This window comes from Muscardinus avellanarius (assembly GCF_963383645.1).
Source record: "Muscardinus avellanarius genome assembly, chromosome: 2".
NCBI lineage: Eukaryota > Metazoa > Chordata > Mammalia > Rodentia > Gliridae > Muscardinus > Muscardinus avellanarius.
In genome coordinates this window covers 35,338,070-35,361,196 of record NC_137787.1, presented here as the reverse complement: position 1 = coordinate 35,361,196, position 23,127 = coordinate 35,338,070, and the positions used below count along the sequence as shown (strand labels likewise).

At 38.1% G+C, this 23,127-nt stretch overlaps 1 protein-coding gene across 2 annotated transcripts in view; it reads left to right on the top strand.

Moving 5' to 3' along the window:
* NBEAL1 (neurobeachin like 1) overlaps positions 1 to 23,127 on the top strand; it is a gene marked incomplete at both ends in the record, with an annotated part of 229,171 nt that overhangs the window by 82,958 nt on the left and 123,086 nt on the right. For both annotated transcript variants that reach the window (XM_080689757.1, XM_080689756.1), the window contains 7 exons: positions 1,367 to 1,465; positions 1,553 to 2,133; positions 3,927 to 4,059; positions 6,339 to 6,458; positions 9,158 to 9,461; positions 14,426 to 14,511; positions 19,583 to 19,672. In XM_080689757.1, coding sequence (XP_080545883.1) covers positions 1,367 to 1,465; positions 1,553 to 2,133; positions 3,927 to 4,059; positions 6,339 to 6,458; positions 9,158 to 9,461; positions 14,426 to 14,511; positions 19,583 to 19,672 — 1,413 coding nt within the window. The remainder of the gene's footprint in view (positions 1 to 1,366; positions 1,466 to 1,552; positions 2,134 to 3,926; positions 4,060 to 6,338; positions 6,459 to 9,157; positions 9,462 to 14,425; positions 14,512 to 19,582; positions 19,673 to 23,127) is intronic.

Here is a 23,127-nt window from a genome sequence, read left to right as displayed (position 1 = left end):
ACAAATTAATTTTACTATATACTGAAATTCAAATCTACAATAATGTTCAAGATAAATTTTGTTGGCCGGGCGTGGTGGCGCATGCTTGTAATCCCCGCACTTGGGAGGTGGAGGCAGGAGGATCATGCAGGTTCGAAGCCAGCCACACTGGCGTAAGAGACCCTGTTTCAAAAATATAAAATACTATAGGTCTGGGAGTGTAGCCCGGAGGTAGAAGGGCTTCCAGGAACCCCAGTACCACCAAAAAAAAAAAAAAAAAAACCAAGATAAATTTTTTTGATTATACAGTATCTTTCATGGTTTAAAAATCAAAAAGTTATATAAAAATGCCTTTTGAAGAGACTTCCCTTCTATCCTTATCTCATATAAAACTAGTTACCTTCCCTAGAAACAACTAGTTCCACTCATTTTATTTAAATCTTTTGATTGTATAATGAGTCTGTGTATTTCTGCAATGGAAATACATGTAACTTAATCACAGTGGACTAGTTTAGTATTATCTAGGTTTTTATATTTTAGTTTATGGTTTTTGGGTACCACTGGTTCAAAAATATATGACTTAGAAATTAAAATTAACAAATTTAATATTCTAGATAATTTAGGCCATTTAGATACAAAGACCAGAGAGAAATTTCCTTTTGCTCAGTTTTTTTCTGGTCACTACTTAAAATTGCCAGGACTATTTAGTCCTCTGAGACTACTTGATTTCTCTTACCTCCAAGTCTCATTTTCCCCCTATATTTGAACTTTATTTGTTTATTTTTGCAGTACTGGGCATTGAACCCAGAGGCATTCTACCTCTGAGCTATACCCCCAGCCCTATTTTTTATCCTCTATTTTGAAAAAGGGTCTCACTAAGTTGTGGAAGGCCTGGGGCTGGCCACAAACCTACAATCCTCTTGTCTCAGCCTCCCAAGTACTAGGATTACAAGCATGAGCCACCACACCTGGCTTATTATATCTTTATTATTCAAGAAGTCATATAGAGTTTAAGATATATACATGTAATTTAAGGGAACATTAAATTAATAATATTTTTCTTTTTTTGTGTGGTACTGGGGATGGAACCCAGGGGCTTTCTATCCCCGGGCTTCACTCCCTGACCTATTTTATATTTAATTTGGAAACAGGGTCTCACTAAATTGCTGAGAGCCTCACTAAGTAGCTGAGGCTGCCTTTGAACCTGAGCAATCCTCCTGTCTCAGCCTCCCAAGTGCTGGGATTACAAGCGTGCGCCACCACGCCCAGAACAATAATATTTTTCTTTAATACTAAGTTAATAACTTAAATGTGTATTCAATATTTTTAATATTTCAACAAATTGAGTTAGCTAAAATATACTTTGATATATTGTTTTTTTCTCTAGGAAGTATTTAAAGAAAGAATTGGCTATACACATATGTTTGAAGTATTAAAATCTCTGGGTCAACCATCACTAGAACTACTTAAAGAACTTATGAATATGGTGAGTTTTTCACTTTTATTAAAAGAAGTTCTGTTATTTCCATTTTAGAAATGGTAACTAACCTTTTATCTTTGTGTTGCTTTTCAGGCTGTAGAGGGTGACCATACTTCAGTTGGAATTTTAGGCATTAGTAATGTCCAGCCTCTCTTGCTTCTTATCCAGTGGCTTCCAGAGATAGAATCCCATGACCTGCAAATCTTCGTCTCTGATTGGCTGAAAAGAATTTGTTGTATTAATAGGCAGAGTCGAACTACTTGTGTCAATGCAAACATGGGAATTAAAATCATTGAAACCCTGGATTCCCATTCTTCCCTCCATCGGACTTGTGCTGAGAACTTGATTGCAATTCATGGCTCCTTGGGGAGTCAGTCAGTAAGCTCAGAAGAAATCCGTTGCCTACTAAGATTGCTGAGAGTGAATGAATATGAACTTACTCACCCTTACATTATTCCTGTGACTCGAGCAGTCCTGACAATGGCCCGAAAACTAAGTTTAGAGAGTGCACTGCAGTATTTTAATTTGTCACATAGTATGGCAGGAATTTCTGTGCCTCCCATACAGAAATGGCCAGGGTCTGCCTTTTCTTTTAGTGCTTGGTTTTGCTTAGATCAGGATCAGTTAACTCTTGGTATTACAAACAAAGGAGGAAAAAGAAAACAATTATACAGGTAATGGTAGTATTTTGGAATATAAATAAATATTTGTATAACAGTATATACTATGATTCTTAAACAGGAAAAAGCTAAACATTTGGTTTTTAAGTGTGCAACAATTTATCTTAATTTTTTTGGCTGCAAACGTTTAAGTACTTTATAATTTTTATAAAAATATTTTTCTCAGATATTTTACTGGAAGACCTGAGGTTAGTTTGGAAACAAGGTTCCTTCTTAAAGGTAGTGAAAAATAAGCTGGGTGTAATAGTGTACCCCTGTAATCTCAGTACTTGGGAGGCTCAGACAGGAGAGTTATGGTTTGTGGTCAGCCCCAGCAATTTACGGAGGCCCTCTGCAACTTAGACCTCCTTTTGCAATAAAAAAAAAATAACTGTTGGGGCTATAACTAATAGGTAGAACACCTTTGGGTTTAATACTACAAGTACACACACACACACACACACACACACACACACACACACACACAGTGGTGTAAAAGTGGAGAAGAATGGAATAATAAACTTCGTTAGTGAACCAGGCATGGTGGCACATGCTGTAATTCATCATTTGGGAGGCTGAGACAGGAGGATATCGGTTCACAGACAGCCTCGGCTACTTAGTGAGGCCCTCTGCAACTCAATGTGACCCTGTTTCAAAAATAAAGAATAAAAAATAGGGCTGAGGGTGTAGCTCTGAGGTAGAATTTCCCCGGATTCCATCCCCAGTACCACAAAAAATAATAAATAAATAAATAAATAAATAAATAAATAAATAAACTAACTTCGTTTTGGCTCTGTCCCATTGAAGATGCCATATGCTTATATGAAGGACCAGAAATCCTGTGTCCTAGACTTCAGTAGCAGCTTAAATATGTATTGTGTGGAGACACACCTGTAATCCCAGTACTTTAGAGACTGAGACCAGGAGTATTGTGGGTTTGAAGCCAGCCTCAGTGACTTAGTGAGACCTTATTTTCAAATAAAAACTAAAATAGAGCTAGAATATAGCTTGGAAGTAGAATGCTCCTGGGTTCAATCACCAGCACTATGAAAGAGGGGCAGGGGTATTGTGAGTTTTTTTTTTTTTTTTTTTTCCTCCCAGTACTGGAGATGTAACCCAGGGGATTCTAGCTCTGAGATATACCCTAGTCCTATTTTTTATTTATTTTGAAACAAGACCTCATTAAGTAGCTTAGGTTAGCCACGAACCTGTGATCCCTGTCTCAGCCTTCCAAGTACTGGGATTACAAATGTGCACCACCATACCCGGCTACATTGTGACTTAAGATCTTTATGAGTAGTTCTGAATCTCATTTGAAAGAATTTTGAAGATTTGAAAATTTATTTAATGAAATTCCATTTATAATGCTATTAGCTTTATAATTTATTAGATCTTATACCCAAGAGTGATTTCAAATGTCTTTGGAACAAGGTTGGTCTGATGTATGGCAGTAGAATTCAAACCATAGCATTGTTGATAAAGATATTTATGATAAGCTGGGTGTGATGGCGCATTCTTATAATCCTAGCATTTGGGAGGCTGAGACAGTAGGATCATGGTTCGCTGACAGACTCAGCTACTTAGTGAGGTCCCTTGCAACTCAATGAGACCCTGTTTCAAAAATAGAAAAGACTGAATAATAGGTCTGGGACTGAAAAATAATTCAAAGGTAGAATGCCCCTGTGTTTCATCTCCAGTACCACACACACACAAAAATTGATACTCATGATAACTTTATAGTTATGTGTTCTTCAGTCACAATGAAACTAATTAACTTAAGGAGTTCTGATAATATGTATTTTTGTTAGCTTTTTTACAGGAAGTGGCATGGGTTTTGAAGCTTTTATTACACTGTCAGGTATGCTGGTTGTGGCAGTGTGCACAAAAAGAGAATATGCAACAGTTATGCTTCCTGACCACGATTTCTGTGATTCTCTCTGGGTAAGGCTTCTTGGTTCTTTACTAACAAACACAATTTGGTGCATGTTCAAATTGAGATTTATTTCCAGGCATGGTGGCACATGTTTGTAATTCCAGCATTTGGGAGGCTGAGACAGGAGGATCATAGTTCGAAGACAGTCTCAGCTGCTCCTTACTGAGGCACTTTACAACTGAGATTCTGTTTCAAAATAAAGAATAAAAAATAGGGCTGGGGATGGGGTTGTAGCTATGAGGTAGAATGATCCTGGGTTTCATCCCAGTACTGGAAAAAAAAAAAAAAAGGAGATATATTGAAGCTGGGCATGCAGTGAGACCCTCTTTTAAATAAAGAATAAAAAATAGGGCTGGGGTGTATTTTAGAGGCACAATGCCCCTGGGTTACATCCCCAGTACTTAAAAAGAAAAGGCGATTTATCTTTTTTAAGGATCTATTAACTTTCACTTTAAGGTCCTGTTCCTATTAGAGTTTGGCTGTAAGGAGACTAATATTGTTTACAATTCCTATCATAAATTTAACACCAATCACTTTTCTGTTAAAATTACAATAAAATATTCTGGTTTACTTATGATTTTCTACAAGCAAATTTGTTTTTGAATATTAATTCAGAGATTAGAAGTTGTTAAAAACAATGCATTTCAAGCCAGGTGTGGTGGCGCAAGCTTGTAATCTCAGCATTTGGGAGGCTGAGACAGGAGGATTTCTGCTCATGGACAACCTCAGCTACTTAGTGAGGCCCTTTGCAAATCAGTGAGACCCTGTTTCAAAATAAAGAATAAAAAATAGAGTTGGGGGTGTAGGTCAGAGATAAAGCACCCCTGGGTTCCATTCCCAGTACCACAAAAAAAAAAAAAATACATTTCTATTGCTTTTCTAAAAATAAAAATGCTTGTTATAAAATTTGATTCTAAGCCAGGCATGGTGGTACATGCTTGTAATCCCAGTACTTGTGAGGCTGAGACAGGTGGATTGCAGGTTTGCAGCCAACCTGTTACTTAGTGAGGCCCTCCATAACTTAGTGAGACCTGTTTCAAAATAAAGAATAATGCTGGACGTGGTGACGCACACTTGTCATCCCTGCACTTGGGAGGCTGAGACAGGAGGATCGCACAGGTTCAAAGCCAGCCTCAGCTACTTAGTGAGGCTCTCAGTAACTTAGTGAGACCCTGTTTCCAAATAAAATAGAAAATAGGTCTGGGAGTATAGCCCGGAGGTAGAAAGCCTCTGGGTTCCACCCCCAGTACCACAAAAAAATAAACAAAAAAAAAAAAAAAGAATAAAAACTAAGGCTGAGTATATAGCTCGGAGATAGAATGCCTCTGGGTTCCATCCCTAGTACTGGAAAAAAAAAAATTGATCCTAAAGAATACACAGAGCCAAGATGTATGGCCAATTAAAAAAAAAAAAGAAGCCGGGCGTGGTGGCACACGCTTGTAATCCCCGCGTGCGCTGGTTTAGGAGACCCTGTTTCCAAATAAAAAAATATATAAAATAGGTCTGGGAATGTAGCCCAGATGTAGAAGGGTTTCCAGGAACCCCAGTACCACACACACACACACACACACACACACACAAAAGAATACACAGAGCCTTGAAAAATGTACAAAATGCATTGTTAGAATTTTTGTGTGTTTGCCCCGGGTGTGGTGGCGCACGCTTGTAATCCCGCCCTTGCGAGGCGAAGACAGGAAGATCACGCAGATTCGAAGCCAGCCTCGCTGGTGTAAGAGACCCTGTTTCAAACATATGAACAATAGGTCTGGGAGTGGAGCCCGGAAATAGAAGGGCTTCTAGGAACCCCAGTACCACCAAAAAAAAAAAAAAAAAAAAATTGTGTGTTTTCTAGGAAAGGCTTAAGTGTTTTGTAGTATTATAGAAAATTTTGTTCTTACATCAAGAGCACTTTAATCAGCATTTAATTATGTTTAATGTTAATGTTTGGCTTTTTATGCAAACAAATGATAGAGTAATACTCAGTAAATATTTGTTATTCCAAAGACATAATGTAATTTTAACCTTTTATTTATTATTATTGTTGTTGTTTGCGGGTCTGAGGATGGAACCCAGGGGCATTCGACCTCCAACCTACACCCCCTGCCCTATTTTTTATTCTTTTTTTGAAACAGGGTCTCATGAGGTTGCAGAGGGCCTCACTAAGTAGCTGAGGCTGTCCGCGAATTGCGATCCTCCAGTCTCAGCCTCCCAAATGCTGGGATTTCAAGTGTGTGCCACCATGCCCAGCTTAATTTTAACCTTTTAAATGTATGTTCTACTTCACCAGCACAACATCACCATTGTTCATATGCCTGGGAAAAGGCCCTTTGGTCAGAGTCTTGTCTATGTCTATGATAATGGACAACAAAAGGTTTCAGCCCCTCTCAGATTTCCAGCCATGAATGAAGTAAGTGTATCTGAACTACTCTTTCAAGAATAATTGATTGAGAAAATTGTGTTATATATGTTAAGATACAATAAATTAATATTTAGTCAGCCTATCATTAAGTGATGTCAAACAATGTATAGAAAAGAAAAACAATTCAAGAAATAAATGTAATTAAAGGCATAGAAAAAATATTATAACAGGAAACCAAAGAAAGACTAGATCAGACCAAAGTAACGTTTATAAAAGTTTAGCTGGACATAGTGGTATGCACCTATAATTTTAGGACTTGGGGGACTGAGACAGGAGGATTGCAGGTTTGAGGCCATCCTCAGCAACTTACTGAGACCCTGTTTCAAGTAAAAAGTAAAATAGGGTTTGGGTGTGGCTCGGAGGTAGAATGTCTCTGGGTTCAATCTGTAGTACCAAAAAGATAAAATACATAAGTTGGGCATGGTGGCACACGTCTATATTCCTACCATTCTGGAGGCTGAGACTGAAGGATTGCAGTTCGCAGACAGCCTCAGCTACTAAATGAGTCCCTCCGCAACTTAAATGATGAACTTTTTATCTACATTAAATTTGAAACAATAAGCCGGGCTTGGCGGCGCACGCTTGTAATCCCCATGCTTGGGAGGAGGAGACAGGAGGATCGCGCAGGTTTGAAGCCAGCCTCACTGGCTTAAGAGACACTGTTTCCAAATAAAAAAAGTATAAAAATAGGTCTGGGAGTGTAGACTGGAAGTAGAAGTGTTTCCAGGAACCCCAGTACCACCAGAAAGAAGAAAAAAAAAGTAAAATGGGGTTAGAGGTATATCTTAGTTAGAATGAACCGCTGCATTAATTCCCTAGCAACACACACACACACACACACACACACAAACACTCTACACTAAAAAAATTAAAAATAAGCTGGTCATGGTGTCTCACATCTATAATCTCAGTACCTTGGAGGCTGAGACAGGAAGATCGCAGATTTGAGACCAGGCTCAGCAATAGCAAGACTCTCAGTAACCTATTAAGACTCTGTTAAAAAAAAAAAAAAAAAGCCTGGAGCTAAACTTGGAGGTAGAAAGCCTCTGGGTTCAATCGTTAGTACCACACACAAAAACAAGAAGGGCAAGGGATGTATTTTAGTGGTTTAGGGCACCTGGGTTCAATCCCTAGTGCCATAAAAATAGCAACAAAAAGAATTACTCACTGAGGTAGTTCTCAGTGAACACTCATGTAAAGGTTCATGTTTTGGATAATTTGGAAAAAGTTATGTTATACTGATATAAAAGTCCATGTAAATTTTAAGGGGGAAAAGTAGTTTTCTATATTTTAGATACAGTGAAGCTAATGAAAGAAGTTTTTTTTTTTTTATGGTACTGGGGTTCCTGGAAACCCTTCTACCTCCGGGTTACACTCCCAGACCTATTTTTATACTTTTTTATTTGGAAACAGGGTCTCTTAAGCCAGCGCACGCAGTTGGCTTCGAACCTGCGCGATCCTCCTGTTTCCACCTCCCTAGCGTGGAGATTACAAGCGTGCGCCACCGTGCCTGGTGATGAAATAGTTTTTTGTAATATATATTCATTTAAAAATTAAGGCCAAGCCAGGTGTGGTGGCGCACGCTTGTAATCTTAGCATTCGGGAGGCTGAGGCCAGAGAATCGCGGTTTGTGGACAGCCTCAGCTACTTAGGCCCCTCACAATTTACTGAGACCCTGTTTCAAAATAAAGAATAAAAAATAGGGCAGGGGGTCTAGCTTGGAGGTCAAATGCCTCCTCTAGGTTCCATCTGCAGTCCCGGAAAATAAATAAATAAATAAATAAATAAATAAATAAATAAATAAATAAATAAATAAATAAAAAAAAATATAAAATAAAAATCTAGGCCAAAGCCAGGCATGGTGGTGCACGCTTGTAATCCCAGCAGTTGGGAGCCTGAAACTGTAGGATCATGGTTCATGGCCAGCCTCAGCTACTTAATGAGGCCCTCGGCAACTTAATGAGACCCTGTTTCAAAATAATAAAAAATAGGGCAGGGGGTGTAGGACAGAGGTCGAATGCCCCTGGATTCCATCCCTAGACCCGCAATAAATAAATAAATAAATAAATAAATAAATAAATAAATAATAACAAATAATAACAAATAAAATAAAAATTCAGGCCAGGCATAGTGGCACATGCTTGTAATCTCAGTACTTGGGAGGCCGAGATAGAAGGATCGCGCAGGTTTGAAGACAGCCTCAGCTGCTTAGTGAGGCTTTCAGGAACTTAGTGAGACCCTGTTTCCAAATAAAAATATAAAATAGGTCTGGGAGTGTAGCCCGGAGGTAAGAAAGTCCCTGAGTTCCATCCCTAATGCCCCCCCACACACAGATAAAAATAAAAATTCAGAATACACAAGGATATAAAGTGAGTCATAAAAACAATACATACAGATTCTTTTGGTCAAAAGTAACTTTGATAATGATTTCTTATGTATATACGTGCATATATACATCATGATCCAGTGTAAATACAATTGTTGTACTTCTATTTTCAGTTTACTTATTTGTTTAATTTCATGCCCTATTCATTTTATTTTTATTTATTTATTGCATTGCTGGGGATTAAACCCAGGGCCTCTTGCATATTAGGTATATACAACTGTGCTACTTCCCCAGCTCCCTGCTTTTTAATTTTAAATATGGAAATATTTAAAATTGTATAATGTTTTTGTTTGTTTCTTAGCCTTTTACATCCTGTTGTATTGGTTCTGCTGGGCAAAGAACCACCACCCCGCCACCATCCCAAATCCCAGATCCACCATTTTCTTCTCCCATTACACCTCACCGGACATCATTTGGTGGAATTCTGTCATCAGCCTCCTGGGGAGGAACAATTGAAAAATCAAAATTGGTTACTAAATTAATATCAGCTGGAACCCAAGACAGTGAATGGGGATGTCCCACATCCCTGGAGGGTCAGCTAGGGTCTGTTATCATCTTTTATGAAGCACTACAGCCCCCTCAGGTGAAGGCCTTATATTTAGCAGGTAAGCATGTACAATCATACTGTTTTAGAGTTTTTTCTAAATATATTCTAAAGAATCTGTTTGATCTGAAGAGTGTAATTGCTTTTGTAGCATGTGATGGGACCCAGGGGTATGCTACCTCAGGGCTATACCTTCAGCTCTGTTTTATTTTTTATTTTAAAACAGAGTCTTGCTAAGTTGAATGTCTCATTACTTGCTGAGGCTGTCCTCAAACCTGTAATCCTCCTATCTCTGCCTCCCAAGTGCTGGAATTAATAGGTTTGCACCACCACACCTGGTATAATTGTCTTAATTAAAGCTGAAAGGAAAAAAAAAAATTCTACCATGTACCATCTTTTTTTGGTAGGCATAAATTGGAAAATACTTAAAATATCATTCAAAAAATTGCCTATATTAGTCTCCTAGAATTCCCATAACAATATCACAGACAGAGTTGCTTTAACAATAGAAATTTATTTTCTCACAGTTCTGGAAACTCAAAGTCCAAGATCAAGATGCCATCAAGCTTATTTTCAAGTGAGGCTGCCTTTTTGCTGTGTTCTCACATAGAGTTTCCTCTGTGTGCACATGGGCAGGGAAAAGAGTCCTGTGGTATCTTTTTCTTTCCTTATAAAGGGCGCTATCAGATTAGGACCTCACTATTATAACATCATTTAACTTTATTTCCTGAAGGACTTGTTTCCAAATATAGTAATACTGGAGATTATGCCTATAAAATATGAAATCATATAACTGATTCTAAAATCATAAGTATTTTTCTAAAACTTGTCATTTTTACAATTGATGTGTTTATATATATATATAAATTTATATATATATATATATATATAAATTCATAAAGAAGAATTCACAAAGGCAGTACAATTAGGAGATCTTAGATAAGATTACACTCTTTTTTTTTTTTTCTTTCGGAGGTTCTGGGGATTGTACCCAAGGATATACTACATTAAACAACATCCCCAGCCCTTTTTATTCTTTATTTTGAAACTGGGTGTTGCTAAATTACCACTCACTGGCCTCGAATCTCCAGTCTTGTCTCAGATTCTCAAATACTGGGATTATAGGTATGTGCCATCAGGCTTGGCCTTCACTTTTTGTTTGTGGTTTTCCTTTGACTATAAATTTTAAGTGCACATTTATATTAGATGCCAATTACTTTCAAAATTATATCTGTATGTTAGAATGGTCAGAGTTAAGCCTTTAAGAGTCATGTACATTAATTCTACACACTGGCTTAAATTTTTTCCAAAATATCCTTTTGAGATTGCATGAGAGTTTTGGGATGAATGGAACTCCCAGACTTTTTTTTGTTTGTTTGTTTTTTGGTGGTACTGGGGTTCCTGGAAGCCCTTCTACCTTCGGGCTACACTCCCAGACCTATTTTATACTTTTTAATTTAGAAACAGGGTCTCTTAAGCCAGCACGGCTGGCTTCGAACCTGTGCGATCCTCCTGTCTCCGCCTTCCAAGTGCGGGGATTACAAGCGTGCGCCACCACGCCTGACACTCCCAGACTTTTAAAGTGAATATTAGAACCTGTGTGTGTGTGTGTGTGTGTGTGTGTGTGTGTGTGTGTGTGTGTGTGTGTTACTGGGCATTGAACTATGGGGCATTCTACCTCTGAGCTATACACATCCAGTCATATTTTTATTTTATTTTATTTTATTTATTTTGTTGTTGTTCTTGTACCAGAGATTGAACCCAGGGGCATTCTACTTCAGAACTATATCCTCAGCCCTATTATTGATTGTTTATTTTGAAACAGGATGTCACTAAGTTACGGAGGACCTTACTAAGTAGCCGAGGCTGTCTATGAACCTGTGATCATCCTGTTTCAGCCTCCCACAAGTGTATGCCATCATACCTGGCTTATTTTTTTATTTTGAAATAGGGTCTTGCTAGGTTGCTTAGAGTCTCACTATTTGCTGAGGCTGTTCTTAAACCTGTTGTGATCCTTCTGTCTCAGCCTCCCAAGTACTGGGAATACAAATTTGTGTCAGCACATGCAGCTTAGAACCTTATTATTTCTTTGAAATTCATGAAAGTATTTGAAGGCTGTCTATAATCCAAATTTTAGTTAGTAATAAATCACTTATTAGAGCCAGGCATGGTGGTACACGCTTGTAATCCCCGCGCTTGGGAGGCTGAGACAGGAGGATCGCACAAGTTCGAAACCAGCCTTAGCTACTTAGTGAGGCTTTCAGCAACTTTGTGAGACCCTGTTTCCAAATAAAATATAAAAAAGGTCTGGGAGTATAGCCCGGAGGTAGAAAGCCTCTGGGTTCCACCCCTAGTACCACCAAAAAAAAAAAAAAAATATTAATTCATTATGGCTATGTAGTTTATATTTCTTCTTAACAATTATACTTGCAAATAATAGTCTTCAAAAATGATTGTTGTTAGCTGGGCTTGGTGGTGCACGCTTGTAATCACAGCTTTTGGGAGGATGAGACAGGATTGCAGTTAACTGACAGCCTTAGCTACTACTTAGTGAGGCCCTTTGCAACTCAGTGAGACCCTGTTTCAAAATAAAGAATAAAAAATATGGCTGGGGGTGTAGCTCGGAAGTAGAATGCTCCTGGGTTCCATCCCCAGTACAAACAAACAAACAAACAAACAAACAAACAAAAAAGATTGTTGTTGAGCCGGGTGTGATGGCACGCACTTGTAATCCCAGCATTTGGGAGACTGAGACGGGAGAATTGCAGTTCACTGACAGCCTCAGCTACTTAGTGAGGCCCTTTGCAACCCATTGAGACCCTGTTTCAAAATAAAGAATAAAAAATAGGGCTGGGGGTGTAGGTCAAAGGTAAAATGCCCCTGGGTTCCATTCCCAGTACCACAAAAAAAGAAAAAGAAGATTGCTGTTAATGACTACACAATGTTTTTTTGAATTCATAATTTTTTTTATTTTTTATTTTTTGGTGGTACTGGGGTTTCTGGAAGCCCTTCTACCTCCAGGCTACATTCCCAGACCTATTTTTTATACTTTTTTATTTGGAAACAGGGTCTCCTAAGCCAGCGCGCGCGGCTGGCTTCGAACCTGCGCGATCCTCCTGTCTCTGCCTCCCAAGCGCGGGGATTACAAACGTGTGCCACCACGCCTGGCTGAATTCATAATTTGTAATTTATTTGGGATTGTAATTTTAATGTTAGAATAAACTTTATTTTCTAAATATGATTAAATGTTTGTACTTAGAGTTTTTTTTGTTTTGGTGGATATAATGATAAATTCTCAGGATAGATATTGAAAGTATATGAATATATTACTGACTTTCAAAACATGTTGCATAATCAGTTTCCAAAGAGGAAGTCCTAATTCACAGTGCCTACCAATAGTACAGAAGTATACCAGTTTCACCACAGCACCAATAAGATGGAATCGTCAGTACTGTTTTCTTCATTATTAGATATAAGACCTTGTGTGAATATGTGTTGCTTCAATTTTTAGTAAAACTGAGCGATTTTTCTACTCATTCACTATTCCATTTCCATGATATCTGTTTGCATTATGGATTGAATGTTTTGCTATTGTTATTGTTTTTTGTGGTGCTTGGGACTGAACTCAAGGACACACTAACTCTTGAGATACACCCACAGCCCTATTTTATTTTATACATATATATTTTTCTGCGGTACTGGGGATGGAACCCAGGAGCATTCTGCCTCTGAGCTGAACCCCAGTCCGAATTTCCATTCTGTATTTTTTTTTTTTTTTTTTTTGTGGTACTGGGGTTCTTGGAAGCCCTTCTACCTCCGGGCTACACTCTCAGACCTATTCTATCCTTTTTATTTGGAAACAGGGTCTCTTAAGCCAGCACAGCTGACTTCGAACCTGCGCGATCCTCCTGTCTCTGCCTTCCAAGCGCAGAGATTATAAGCGTGCGCCACCACGCCCGGCCTCCATTCTGTATTTTGAAACAGGGTCTCACTGAGTTGCAAAGGGCCTCACTAAGTAGCTGAGGCTGTCCTTGAACCACGATTCTCCTGTCTCAGCCTCCCAAATGCTGGAATTATAAGCCTGCACCACCAAGCCCAGCCGTATTTTTTATTTTATTTATTTATTTATTTATTTATTTATTTATTTATTTATTTATTTTTGTGTGTGGTACTGAGGGTGAAACCCAGGGGCTCTTCTACCTCCAGGCTATACTCCAGACCTATTTTATACTTTATTTGGAAACAGGGTCTCAGTAAATTGCTGAGAGCCTCACTTAAGTATCTGAGGCTGGCTTCGAACCTGTGCAACCCTCTTGTCTCAGCCTCCCAAGCGCTGGGATTACAAGAGTACACCACCACGTCCTGCTGTTCCATTTTTTATTTTTAAACAGGGTCTAGCTAAGTTGCTGTGAGCCTTGCTAAGTTGCTGAGACTGGCTTCAAACCTATGTTCCTCCTGTCTCAGCCTCCCAAGTTAATACCACCATGGCAAGCTAATTGAATGCTTTATTACTCATCATTTAAATTGGTTTATGTTAGATAATTAATTGGCAAACTTCATTTTATTTGATAAAGGTTTTTTTTGTTTTTGTTTTTGTTTAGTGTGCTACTAGGGATTGAACACAGGGGCATTCTACCTCCAAGATATATCCCCAGCCCTATTTTGTTTTTTATTTTGAAACAGGGTCTCACTTAGTTACCAAGGCTGCCTATGAACCTCCTATCCTCCTATCTCAGCTTCGCAAGTACTAGGATTACAGATGCATGCCACCATGATTAGATTCAGGAGAGTTTTTTAATGCTATATAAAATTTCCCCTCTGCTGTGAAGTTTTAACTATTTCCTAACTTTTCTAGGTTTTGAATCAATTGAAGGTGGTATAAAAATCAAAGTAAATTTTAGCTAGTTGTTGTAACTATTATTTTTAAAGCTTGGCACAACTTTGTTTTAAATTTTGTTCTGATAAGACAACCAAGGACAGCATATGTACTTAGTGATATTATGTATGTGTATGAATAATTTTCAGGTCCAAATTGTTTAAGCCCTTGGAAGTGTCAAGAATCTGACATGGCTGACCTCCCTGGGAATGTCCTTCTTCATTACACAGCAAAGGTCAGAGGAAATGCATGGACTGTTATCTACTTATAATTCTGCCGATAACTAAAGTTACTTTTCATTCCTTTTGTTGTTTCAGTGGGTAATTGAGATAGAGGGGCTTGAATTGCCTTTCTTTAGATTATGAATTTTCAAAAGATGAGAAAGAGCAAAAATGAAGGTGCAGTTCCAACTAGAGTTCAAATTTATAATTGTGTCATTCTGGTAGTTATAGTTAGAATTTGTACTGATAAACTGTGTTCAGTAAGTGAAATTACTCAAACTGGTATTCCCGTAGTTTTCTGGAAGAAGTGATGAAACAGAATTGTCTTGAAGCTCTGGTATTTTAGAAATGTGATAGAGCAAAAGAGGGGGTGAGAACAAAAAGAAATATTTGCCAATGAGGAAAAAAAGAGCTTCCTATATGACTACCATATTCAGTCCTTTTTCTTTCAAGGACTTGTAGATATAATTAAAGTCTGCAAGGACTGAGGGAAAGAAGATAAAAGGTAGAACTGAGAATAAGAAAAGGGAGAAGTTACAAACATCAGCTGCCTTCATTATATTTAATATTGCAGTTGATTCAGAAAAGCTTTGATATTGTGAAGTTATACATTATAATCCAGATGGTGTATAATCATAATTTATTACTTTTGAGTATTTGATATGTCAAAGTTAGTAAAATGGACTCCCCAGTTTTCTCCCAACTTTTTATTTTGGTCAGTTTCAAACCTAGATAGTCACGCTTGTAATCCCAGCATTCAGGAGGTGAGACCAGAGATCATGTTTCGCAGACAGCCTCAGCTACTTAGTGAGGCACTCCGCAGCTTAGTGAGACTCTGTTTCAAAATAAAAAATAAAAAATAGGCCAGGGGTATAGCTTGGAGGTAGAATGCCCCTGGGTTCCATCCCCAGACCGGAAAAAAACAAAACAAAATAAAAAAAACCCTAGATAGAAGTCAAAAGAATTAAAAAGTGGTATCTAATATATTCTTCACCTAAATTCACCACTCATCATTAACATTTTAATGTAAATTCACTGCTCATTAACATTTTACTGTACTTGCTGACTTTATCTGAAGTCATTTATAAAAGCAAGATTGACTTAGCTATCAAACCTTATCCCTAATATTTCTATATAATCATTTACCTGCCTAATATTTTATAATTGAATATATAACCTATATTCAATTTTTCCTAAAAGTATTTAGCATTTTAAAAATTCATCTTGGATACAGGCTGAATTCAATCCCCAGTGCCACAAAACATAGTAATTGTGATAATATAAATAAATAAGAAACTTACTGTTGAAAGTGAGATAAATATATAAAAATGTAATATAATTTTATGTGCATTTTCTTAGCTACCATTTGTGTTTTTATAACATATTAAGTACTGTGCTGCCGAGCTTGGTGGTGCACGCTTGTAATCCCAGCGTTTGGGAGGCTGAGGCTTGGAGATCATGGTTCTCAGCCTCAGCTACTATTTAGTGAGGACATTTGCAATTCAATGAGACTCTGTCTCAAAATAAAGACTAAAAAAATAGGGTTGGGTGTGTAGCTCAGAGATAGAATGTCCTGGGTTCCACCACCAGTAACACACACACACACACACACACACACACACACACACACACACACAGTACTATGCTAAGTGTTTCACATAATCTTCACAAAAGTCTTGAGAGGTATATGGTATTATCTGTATCTTTTTTTTTTTTTTTCAAGGTATTGGGGATGGAACTTAGGGGCATTCTACTTTTGAGCTATACCCCCAGCCCTATTTCTTATTTCTATCCTTTACTTTTTTTTTTTTTTTTTTTTTTTTGTGGTACTGGGGTTCCTGGAAACCCTTCTACCTTTGGACTATACTCCCAGACCTATTTTTATACTTTTTTAAATTTAGAAACAGGGTCTCTTAAGCCAGCATGGCTGGCTTCGAACCTGCGTGATCCTCCTGTCTCCGCCTCCCAAGCATGGGAATTACAAGTGTGCGCTACCACACCCAGCTCACCTAGTTCAGTTTGCCCAATCAATTGTGACAAGCCTTGGGAAGAAGGAAAAAAAGAAATTTATTGATTTGCTAGCAAACTGGAGAAAACCAGTGAACTTTAAATAAGAGTTCAGAATTAAACCTTGGATTCTCTCTGAACAAAGGAATCAAGTCCCTTTTAATAGTTAGCTCTTCAGGGTTACCCGAGCTTGTCAGAAGAGACACATATCATGTCTCAGTCATCCTTGAGTTGGATTTTTCCCAGACTCAAAGGTTCCAGGCCGGGTCTTCACTACTTTGGTCAGTAAACTGATAAGAGTTTGTTACTCCTTCTCAAGGGACCAAATGGGCAAGAAAAATGTCAGCTTTGAAAAAAGCCACAGTTACATTATTACTCTGTTGTAATTATGTACAAAACATAGTATAGGTACAAACAGGGTGGTTTGTTCTTCCCAGAAGTTAGAAAATCATAGAGAATATGACTTAAAAGGTATAGACTGTAGAATGGGGTTAGACATGTATGTATTTGAGTATAGGGCACCAAGTAGGGGAAGAAGATGACAGGAAATTTGGTTAGAGGGCAGTTGGAGACAAGATTATAGCAAAGTTTGTATACCAGGATTAATAGTAGCTGATGGATAGGGTTTTACAATGAAGAGCAGTTATGTTCAGGTTAGTACTTTGAAAAAAGTTCTTGAGCTACAATATGAAAGTTGGATTGGAGAAGTAAGAGATTGGAGGCAGTAGTACCATTAGATGATTGTGAGAGGTTTTAGATACATTATGCCCAAGCTAAGGAAGAAGTTGGAGAGCTGAGATGGATATAGTTTGTACTGTGGTATTTCTTATTTTATGTACGTATTTATTTATTTATTTATTTATTTATTTATTTATTTATTTATTTATTTATTTTGCAGTATTGGGGATTGAACCCAGAGGCATTCTACCTTTGAGCTATTCCCCCAAGCCCTGTTTTATTTTTTTGTGTGCATACGTATGTGGAATTGAGGGTGGAAACCAGGGGCATTCTACATTCGAGCTACATCCCCAGCCCAATTTTTTATTCTTTATTTTGAAACAGGATCTCGCTGTTGCAAAGGGCCTCACTAAGTAGATGAGGCTATCTGTGAACCATGATCCTCCTGTCTCAGTCTCCCAAATGCTGGGATTACAAGTGTGCGCCACCAAACCCGGCTTTTATTCTTTATTTTAAAACAAGGTCTCACTAAGTTGTAGAGGATCTCACTAAGTAGCTAACGCTGGCCGCGAACCTGCTATCCTCCTGTCTCAGCCTCCCAAGTACTGAGATTGCAAGCATGCACCACCATGCCTGGCTAAGTATTCCTTATTAAAGTAAATTTTCTCAATTACTTTAAGAGGGAAATAATAGTCTTGTCATGTGTGCCAAAACTTGTAGGTTTATTATTTTTATAATGGATATTAAATTCAAGGATCCTTTGTTACCTGCAAATTTAGATTTTCAAGTTATATGTATGTCATTATGAAAGGAAGTTAACAAATGCTTTTTAATAGTTTTACAATTTGCAGGCCAAATTCTTAATTTTAATTAAATCAGAACTGTCTGTCCTTAACACAAGAGAAAACAGTATCTATTTATGTCCATAGTTAGATTTCATATTGTAACATGATATATTTTTTCTGTTCTGTGATATCTTGATTTTACTTTTTTTTATATATATCATGAAATTCTACCTAAGGAAGTACTAATGAAAATAAAATACTGATTTTCTTTTTTGTACTGAGATTTGATCTCAGGGGACTATTCTACAACTGAGCTACATTCCTTGTACTTTTTATTTTTTATTTTGAGGCAAGATTTTACTAGTTGCCCAAGTTGGGCAACTTGTCATCCTCCCACATAGTTGTAATTAAAGGTGTATACCCCATACCAAGATGAATATTTTTAAAAAATTATAATCTGTAAAATTAAACATGTGTACCCCTATACTCAGCTGAATATTTTTTTAAAAAATCTAAAATCTAGCCGGGCGTGTTGGCGCATGCTTGTAATCCTCATGCTTGGGAGGCTGAGACAGAAGGATCACACAGGTTCGAAGCCAGCCTTAGTAAGGCTCTCAGCAACTTAGTGAGACCCTGTTTCCAAATAAAATATAAAACAGGTCTGGGAGTATAGCCCAGAGGTAGAAAGCCCCTGGGTTCGACCCCTAGTGCCACACACACACAAAAAAAATCTAAAATCTGCTTGTATATATTGATTTCTTTAAGAGGAAAAACTTTACTGGCGATTGAGAGGTTCTAGCTGTAGCTTCTTCATCAGATGACAAGAAACAATGACCTACTTTTGATGTGCTTTAGAATATAGTACTTTAAAATATAATTTTTGATTCTTTTTTTTGGTGGTACTAGGGATGGAATCCAGAGGCTTTCTTCCTCTGGGTTATACTCCCAGCCTATTTATTTATTTATTTATTTATTTATTTATTTATTTATTTATTTATTTTTTAATTTGGAAACAGGGTCTCACTACGTTGCTGAGAGCCTCACTAAGGAGCTGAGGCTGGCTTTGAACCTGTGCGATCCTCCTGTCTCAGCCTCCCAAGCGCGGGGATTACAAGCGTGCACCACCACGCCCGCCTAATTTCTGATTGTTTAAGAGACGTTCAGAAGCCAGGCCTGGTGATGCACACTTGTAATCCCAGTATGTAGGAGGCTGAGACAGGAGGATTGCAGGTTCAAGGACAGCTTCAGCAAGTAGTGAAACTCTCATCAACCTAGTGAGACCCTATTTCAAATATAAAAAGAAAGTGATCCAGGCAAGGTGGCACACACTTGTGATCCCAGCACTTGGGAGGCTGAGACAGGAGGATCGCACAAGTTCAAAGCCAGCCTCAGCTACTTGGTGAGGCTCTCTGCAACTGAGTGAGACCCTGTTTCCAAATAAAGTATAAAATAGGTCTGGGAGGCTAGGCCAGAGGTAGAAAAGCCCCTGGGTTCCACCCCCAGTACCACCAAAACAAAAAAAAAAAATTGTGGTCAAATTTATTATATATGGTAAAAGTTAGATTTTGTTCTAATTGCACTGAATCATTTCCTATATTTTTTCTTTTGTTTTTAGGCCTGCAAAAATTCAATCTGTCTTGACTTATCTACTAATTGTTTGCATGGAAGGTTAACAGGAAACAAAGTAGTGAACTGGGATATTAAGGTAACTTTATAATAAATGATAGGCAACATGGTATAATTAAATACATTTAATGATCCTTTTAAAGATTTTGTCTTTTAAGCATCTCCAGATAGCTCTGAATAATAGGTCTTAAAGTGTTATTTTGCAGATGTACAATTTGAAGGATTAAATAAGTAGTTGAATGACTGTTGTAGCTGAGTAACTTTTATTTATGTGAAACTCTTTTACCTTTTACCTTGTAACTTGTGCCATAAGCCTAACAAGCTCCTTAAAAAAAAATGCTGCTGAGCGTGGTGGTGCACGCTTGTAATCCCCGCGCTTGGGAGGCTGAGACAGGAGGATCTCGCAAGTCGAAGCCAGCCTCAACGGGCTTAAGAGACCCTGTTTCCAAATAAAATATAAAATAGGTCTGGAAGTATAGCCTGCAGGCGGAAGGCCCCAGAGTTCCAATCCCCAGTACCACCAAAAAAAAAAAAAAAAAAAAAAAAATGCTGCTGCCAGGTGTGGTTGCACATACTTGTAATCCCAGTACTTGGGAGGCTGAGAAGGGAGGATTACAGGTTCTCTGCCAGCCTCAGCTACTTGTGAGACCCTCCACAACTTAGTGATACCCTGTTTTTTGTTTTTTGTTTTTTTGTTTTGTTTTGGTGGTACTGGGGTTCCTGGAAGCCCTTCTACCTCCGGGCTACACTCCCAGACCTATTTTAACATTTTTATTTTGAAACAGGGTCTCCTAAGCCAGCGCGCACGGCTGGCATCGAACCTGCGCGATCCTCCTGTCTCTGCCTCCCAAGCACGGGGATTACAAGCATGCGCCACCACGCCCGGCCAGTGATACCCTGTTTAAAATAAAGAATAAAAAATAGGGCTGGAGATATAGCTCAGAGGTAGAATGCCCCTGGGTTCTCCAGTACCGCAAAAAAAAAAAAAAAGAACAAAAACCATCCTAGTTTGTTGCAGAATACTTTTAGGTTATTTAATAACTATGTAGTACATCTCAACCTCCTAATTTTATTATCTATTTTCTACTCTATCAGACACCTCTCTCTCTATAGTCCCCAAACATCAGTTTCAAACAACTCAAATCTTTTTTTTTGAGGTTATAATGAGTAAATTTTCCTCTTCCTCACATGTCCTCTAGCTGTCATGTGTTATTTGCTTTCTAACACACCTAGTGCATATCACAAATCAAAGTTTGCTTCCTTCTAGAGACCTCTCCTAAGACTGAGTTAATTGTTCTTATTATAGTATCTGTAACACTTTATTATTTCACATACTTTAGTGAATAGTAATTGCTTGCTTGACTCTCCAGGACTAAAATTCAAAGCCAGGCAAGGTGACACATGCTTGTAATTACAGTATTTGGGAGGCTAAGACAGGATTACAGCTTTGAGCCAGCCTCAGCAACTAAGATCATATGCATCTTAGTGACACCTTATTTTGAAATAAAAATAAAAGAGCTGTGGGTGTAGCTCACATAGCGCTCTCCTTGGGTTTGATCCCCAGTTGCACCAAAAAGAAAAAACAAATAAATAATAAAAAATAGAACTGGGGGCCGGGCGTGGTGGCACATGTTTGTAATCCCAGCATTCGGGAGGCATAGACTGGAGGATTTCGGTTTGCAAACAGCCTTAGCTACTTAGCAAGGCCCTTCGCAACTCAGTGATACCCTGTTTCAAAAAATAAAAATACTGCCGGGCGTGGTGGCGCATGCTTGTGATCCCCGCGCTTGGGAGGCAGAGACAGGAGGATCGCGCAGGTTCGAAGCCAGCCGCGCGCGCTGGCTTAGGAGACCCTGTTTCTAAATAAAAATATAAAAATAGGTCTGGGAGTGTAGCCCGGAGGTATAAGGGCTTCCAGGAACCCCAGTACCACCAAAAAAATAAATAAATAAAAATAAATAAATAAATAAATAAATAAATAAAAATACTAAAAAAAAAATAGGACTGGGGTGTAGCTCAGAGGTACAATGCCTGTGAGTTCCATCTCTGATACTGGAAAAAAAAAGGGGGGGGCTGAGGTTGTAGCTCTGAGGTAGAATGCCCGAGTTCAATCCTCAGTAATGGGGGAGTGGGGATTAAAATGTCCATTAACAGCCCAGTGTGGTGGCACAGGCTTATAATCCTTGTACTTGGGAGGCTGAATCAGGAAATTTAAAATTCATGGCCAGCCTGAACAACTTAACAAGGCAAGACCATGTTATAAAATAAAAAATTAAAATAGGACTAGGGTTATATGGTTCTCAGATAGTTCAATCCATAGGGCAAAAAAAAAAGAAATTATGATTTTTGTTTTATGCATCAACTAAAAAATTTTAAATAGTCATTATGAAAAATAAGGCAAGCCGGGTGTGGTGGTGCACGCTCGTAATCCCCATGCTTGGGAGGCTGAGATAGAAGGATCACACAGGTTTGAAGGCAGCCTCAGCTACTGAGTGAGGGTCTCAGGAACTTAATGAGACCCTGTTTCCAAATAAAGTATAAAATAGGTCTGGGAATATAGCCCGGAGATAGAAAGCCCTGGGGTTCTACCCTCAGTACCACCAAAAAACGAAAAAGAAAAAAGAAAAATAAGGCAAAAGAAAGTATAGGATGAACAGATCTGGAGATCTAATGTATAGCATGAGGATTGTAGTTAATAAAATTGTTATATAGGGATTTTTATTAAATAAGTAGACTTTAATTGCTTTTGTTACAAAATAGCATGAGATGGTGGATATGCTAATCTGTTTCACTGGAGTAACCATTTTTAACATCTACACATATAACATGTTTAAACTTCAAATATGCATAGTAAAATTTATTGGAAAAATATAACAAAACATATAAAGTGGTTGTTTATAGAGTTTGCTTGGGTCCACATGACATTTTTTTTTTTTCAGTACTGTGGATTGAACCTAGGGGCATTCTACATCTGAGCTTTACCACCAGCCCTATTTTTTATTCTTTATTTTGAAACAGAGTCACTGAGTTGCAAAGGGTCTCACTAAGTAGCTGAGGATGTCTGTGAACCCCAATCCTCCTGTAAGCCTCCCAAATGCTGGGATTATAAGTTTGTGCCACCATACCTAGCTTTCCACATGACAATTCTTAAGCACTCACTGTATGTCAGATACAAAGTGCCTTTAATATATTAGCTAGCTTAACCCTTTTCATTTATTTTTTATTTTATTACTAATTTCTTTTTTTTTTTTAAGTACTCGGGATTGAACCCAGAGGCATTATGCCTCTAAGCCATATCCTATTTTTCAATTCTTTATTTTTGTAACAGGGTCTCTAAATTGTGGAGGGCCTAAGTAGCTGAGGCTGAGCTCAAACCTTTGATCCTTCTGTCTCAGCCTCCCAGGTACTGGGATTACAAGTGTGCACAACCAAGCCTGGCTAATTTACCCCTCTTAAGATGAAGAAACTGAGGCCAGAAAGATTAGTGATTAATCAGAGGACATATGATATATTTTATTAAGCTTCTGAAAACAT